Raw genomic sequence first — 4,247 nt, forward strand, 5'->3', positions numbered from 1 at the left:
AAAAGTCATTAAAACTACATCAGAGGCTAAAACTGAAAACGCTGGTTACAAAACCCAGGATTATGACAGAAGTAAGTTTTTAATTTTAAGAAATAGGTGTAAGGGACACATACACGTTAAGAAGCTATGCAGCTACAACTACATTAGACTGGCATCAGATAGAGCGAATAATAGAAGTCACATGACCCAAAGAGAAAGTGAAAGGACATTTATAAATCCAAAGTCACACATCATCTACATCAGTGTGAACAACAACCAAGACACACCAACTTCACAGCACAGTTGGACATTCAGGTAAGGTAACACTGTGTTAATAATCCAATGCAGAAAATCCAGTTATTAAATTATTATATTGACCTTTATTGAGTCATCTCTCATTTGGTTGACATGTGTCAAGTTAAAATAATTGAATTTCAAGAAGAATTTCAAGAATTTACTGTTTTATAATTTACTGTCTTTTTTGCTTGTTTAATTCACAGATAGTTGATGACAAAAAAATGTTGAATATTAAAAAAATCTTTTTGGGTAAGCAGTTTTTTTCATTTCATATTCATTGTTGGTGGTTTTCTTCATGCTTCTCTTTTGATTTGCCCTATATTGTCATGTTTGTGAAGCCCTCGTGGGTTTAACATGTAATATTGAGCTACACAAGTAAGACTGGCTTGACTGGACTGAACAGTTTTGAAATCAGGAAATACTGGAGACTCGAGTGATCTTGATCTGAATTTGTTATTTTACAACAGAAAAGTTACCATAATGTCCTTTGGTTTGGCAAAAAGTAACATTTCATTTGACTGGAAAATCTAATATAACTGTGCCTGAATATGGAAAAGTGTTGCTAACATGTTTTTACTTTGTCATATTTCAATTGCAGGTAATCGCTCACCACCTTCTCGTAAGATATTTTAAATATGATACAAAATTATTTAGTCCTGAGGAAAAAACTTGAGGCTTTTACACACCGGACACGTAAAATCTGCGCAAATATTTTCTGGTCTCGTCTGTTAGTGCAGCTAATGCAGCTGTTCACACTGACAGTTTGAGCAGCAGAATTCCAGGAAGTGTAATCATGTCATACTATTTACCTCAGACACACAGCTACTCAATGCGGCTTTCTGAAATCATTTCCCTGCCTCGCCTCAAACTGTCCCACTGACATCCTGAACTGTACAAACACACAGCTTCAGCTCCTGGATCCAACCGTTAAATTCTCCCTGCTGCTGTTTTCTTAGTTTCTTACTTTTCTCAGCTCGTCGTCGTTTGATGTCGGCTTCATTTTTAGTTTTCACAGTGCGTTTATTGAGGAAGAATTTTCCTCAAAAAAAGCAACGCGTTCAGTCTGTAACAGCCTTAATACATAATGTGTAATTAATTTATAATGTTGCCCTCCCAGTGTGACTCATACAATTAACATTTTCACTTTACAGTGTTAGAGGTAGAAAAGAGGAGCATACCATGGGGGTGAGTATTAAGAGTGTGGTTGCTTAGAGAGGTGTACTAGAATTATTAAGATTAACCAATTTCACCTGTGTTAATCCTAGAGTCACAATTTTATATCACAAAATCCATCTCTTTTGACCTGTTTGATCATTGTGGTAACTTATGTTTAATGTTCGTTCAATTTGACTTTAAACCCATCTGTGGGTGTCACATTTTTGCTCATTCTGATGTCACTGTAAGTGATTCTCTGCTGAAGTATTAAATATTTACATTCAATTTTTTACAGCAGCACAAACCTCTGAGTCACAATGTGGAATTCACATAGTTTCACATGGTGACACAGAAATGCTTATTTGGTTATTTCAGGCTTCTGACATTGCAGGTAGTAGAAAACAGATGTCAGCCTGTCTCAGTAGTACACCCCTTGAAGGGTTTTGTTTGTTTGTTGTGTTATTTTGTGTTTGTTCATAACACTGTTGTGTAAACTGTAAGTGCACACTAAATCCTATTGTAATTTTCTGAATGAACAGTGAAAGAGAGCGAGAACTGCAGCTTGTCAGAGATTACAAGCCTCACAAAAATGTCCAGCATCTCAGAATTATGCTTTATGGACCACCAGGTGCTGGAAAGTCCAGCTTCATCAACTCTGTGGACAGTACTTTAAGAGGCAAAATCACAAATCGAGCTTCGGCAGACGCAATCTCTGGTGACAGTTTCACTAATGCAGTATGTATAAGGATTATATTATTATCATAATTAGATGCTTGCATGAAAACATTCTCATCTCCTTTGAGGTTTTCTAGGACTACAGGAGTGCACTGCAGTAGTAACTGCTTTGTTCACAATAAACTATAAAAAGAGTGAAAAAAGTCAGTACAACTAGTGTGTAAATTATTCTGAAAACTGTTTAGGGTCTTTAGTATATGACATTATAAACACTATTTTTTACATTCACAGTACAGGACATTTAAAATTCAGAAAGGAAATCCAGGAATTCTTTACCCTTTTGTATTCAATGACACCATGGGCCTGGAGAGGGGCGCTGAGAGAGGAATTCTTGTGGAAGACATCAAACTTGCCATGAGTGGACATGTAAAAGAAGGTTACAGGGTATGATGTTTTTCATCCAGATGCTTGTACACAGTCTGTGATACAGAAACTGTATCGTGCAAAAAGGTTTAAGTGATTTTCCGTTTTTTCCCAGTTCAACCCCAAATGTCACTTGTTTGAAACGGATCCTGACTACAACAGTTCTCCTACTTTAGATGACAAAGTCCACATACTGGTTGTTCTTATTCCTGCTGACACAGTGAGCATAATCAATGATGAAACTTGGAGGAAGATGAAAGAAGTCAGACTACATGCTCGTGATAAAGGTGAGAGCAGATGTTCTACATGTATGACGTCACGATTTCAAATAGTAGAAAAACATGAGATAAATGATTGCATTGCTTTCTGTATTGGCAGGAATCCCAGAAATAGCTGTTATCACTAAAATTGATGAAGCTTGTCCTGAAGTCAAAAAAGACATAAAGAACGCCTACAAGAGCAAGCACATGAATAAGCTGGTATGTTCAAAGAAGTAACTTTCATGAGCTTGTAGACAGTTTACACATGAATGTAACATCTCTAATTCAGCTGTATATTTCAGTATATTTGTACAGAAACCTCAGCTATAATCAGTACAAATAATTCAAGACGTAATTTATAATTATGTCACTGCTGTAACAATACGATTTCAGGTTTTTTTAAAATGTAATGTTGTTTAAACTTAGATGGACACAGTGAACGTGGACCTGGGTATTCCACTGAACTGCATCTTCCTCGTGAAGAACTACCACAAAGAAACTGATACGAATAACGATGTGGATTCACTGATACTGAGTGTACTGAAAAAGATCATTGACTATGGAGAGGACTACCTGAATGACGTACAATCCTGACCTGTAATCAATGTGTGAGCGAGCTAGAAAATGAAAATGTTCAGTTACTCTTCAAGTGATTTTGCTCATGTTTCATTTGCCATCGTTACAGTCACAGTCACACAAAAAAGGTGTGAAAAGAAACTTCTTTTCTTTTGCAAATTAAATCCAAATAAACTTCAAGGAAAATCAGCACATGTACTTTTTGCTATTTACGGTATATTCAAAATGGTAACTGCACGAAGAATGACACATATATGCTTGTACACTGCTATCTGCCGTGTAACTCAAATAAATCATTTTAACCCTTGATGTAAGACTCTCTTCTGTGAATCAGTGATTTCTTGTTTAAAGAACTGTAATTTAAGTTGGATAAGTGGTAGAGGATCGATGAATAGATATTTAATTACTTAGGTTTTCAACCCATACAAGCATCCAGTTAGATATATAAGTCCAAATCAGGATATGTGCTTAGTCCCCCCCTTGGCTATGCATTTGAGAGCTTAATCAGATGGTACAGATCATCTGTCCTCTAGTCACAGTCGGACTACTATTCATGAAACTAGTAAGTTTTCCTACTCAGCTTTTTGTTTAATTATTTCCATTTAGAGTAAATTCAGCCACGCTGATACTTTGTTACTACTGTCAGTGTGAGAGTAAGAACATTGTAGGAATAAACAGTGTATAAGTATTGCTCGCTGCTGTTTAAAAGTTTGAGAGGAAAGAGTAGATATAAAAACAAACATCAAAGATGGGCTCAGTCTACGTATACATTTGATATCAGGTTAGCAATTACAGTGTCTGTGTCCTGGTTTAAGATCATATCTGTAAAATAGTTTTTAGCCAACATGAGGAAGTTAAATAAAGTTGTGCCTATGACTTTAT

The 4,247-nt window shown here is 36.0% G+C and overlaps 1 protein-coding gene across 1 annotated transcript; it reads left to right on the forward strand.

The window, feature by feature from the left end:
- Nucleotides 1-258: 258 nt before the first annotated feature.
- LOC143415033 (interferon-induced protein 44-like) lies at nucleotides 259-3,674 on the forward strand. Its single transcript, XM_076880361.1, has 9 exons — nucleotides 259-294; nucleotides 480-525; nucleotides 875-895; nucleotides 1,428-1,461; nucleotides 1,971-2,166; nucleotides 2,398-2,550; nucleotides 2,645-2,816; nucleotides 2,908-3,008; nucleotides 3,216-3,674. Exons 2-9 carry the CDS (start codon nucleotides 498-500, stop codon nucleotides 3,381-3,383), a joined length of 873 nt encoding a protein of 290 aa, XP_076736476.1. The 5' UTR covers nucleotides 259-294; nucleotides 480-497; the 3' UTR covers nucleotides 3,384-3,674.
- Nucleotides 3,675-4,247: the final 573 nt, after the last annotated feature.

This window comes from Maylandia zebra, linkage group LG23 (assembly GCF_041146795.1).
Source record: "Maylandia zebra isolate NMK-2024a linkage group LG23, Mzebra_GT3a, whole genome shotgun sequence".
Taxonomy (NCBI): domain Eukaryota; kingdom Metazoa; phylum Chordata; class Actinopteri; order Cichliformes; family Cichlidae; genus Maylandia; species Maylandia zebra.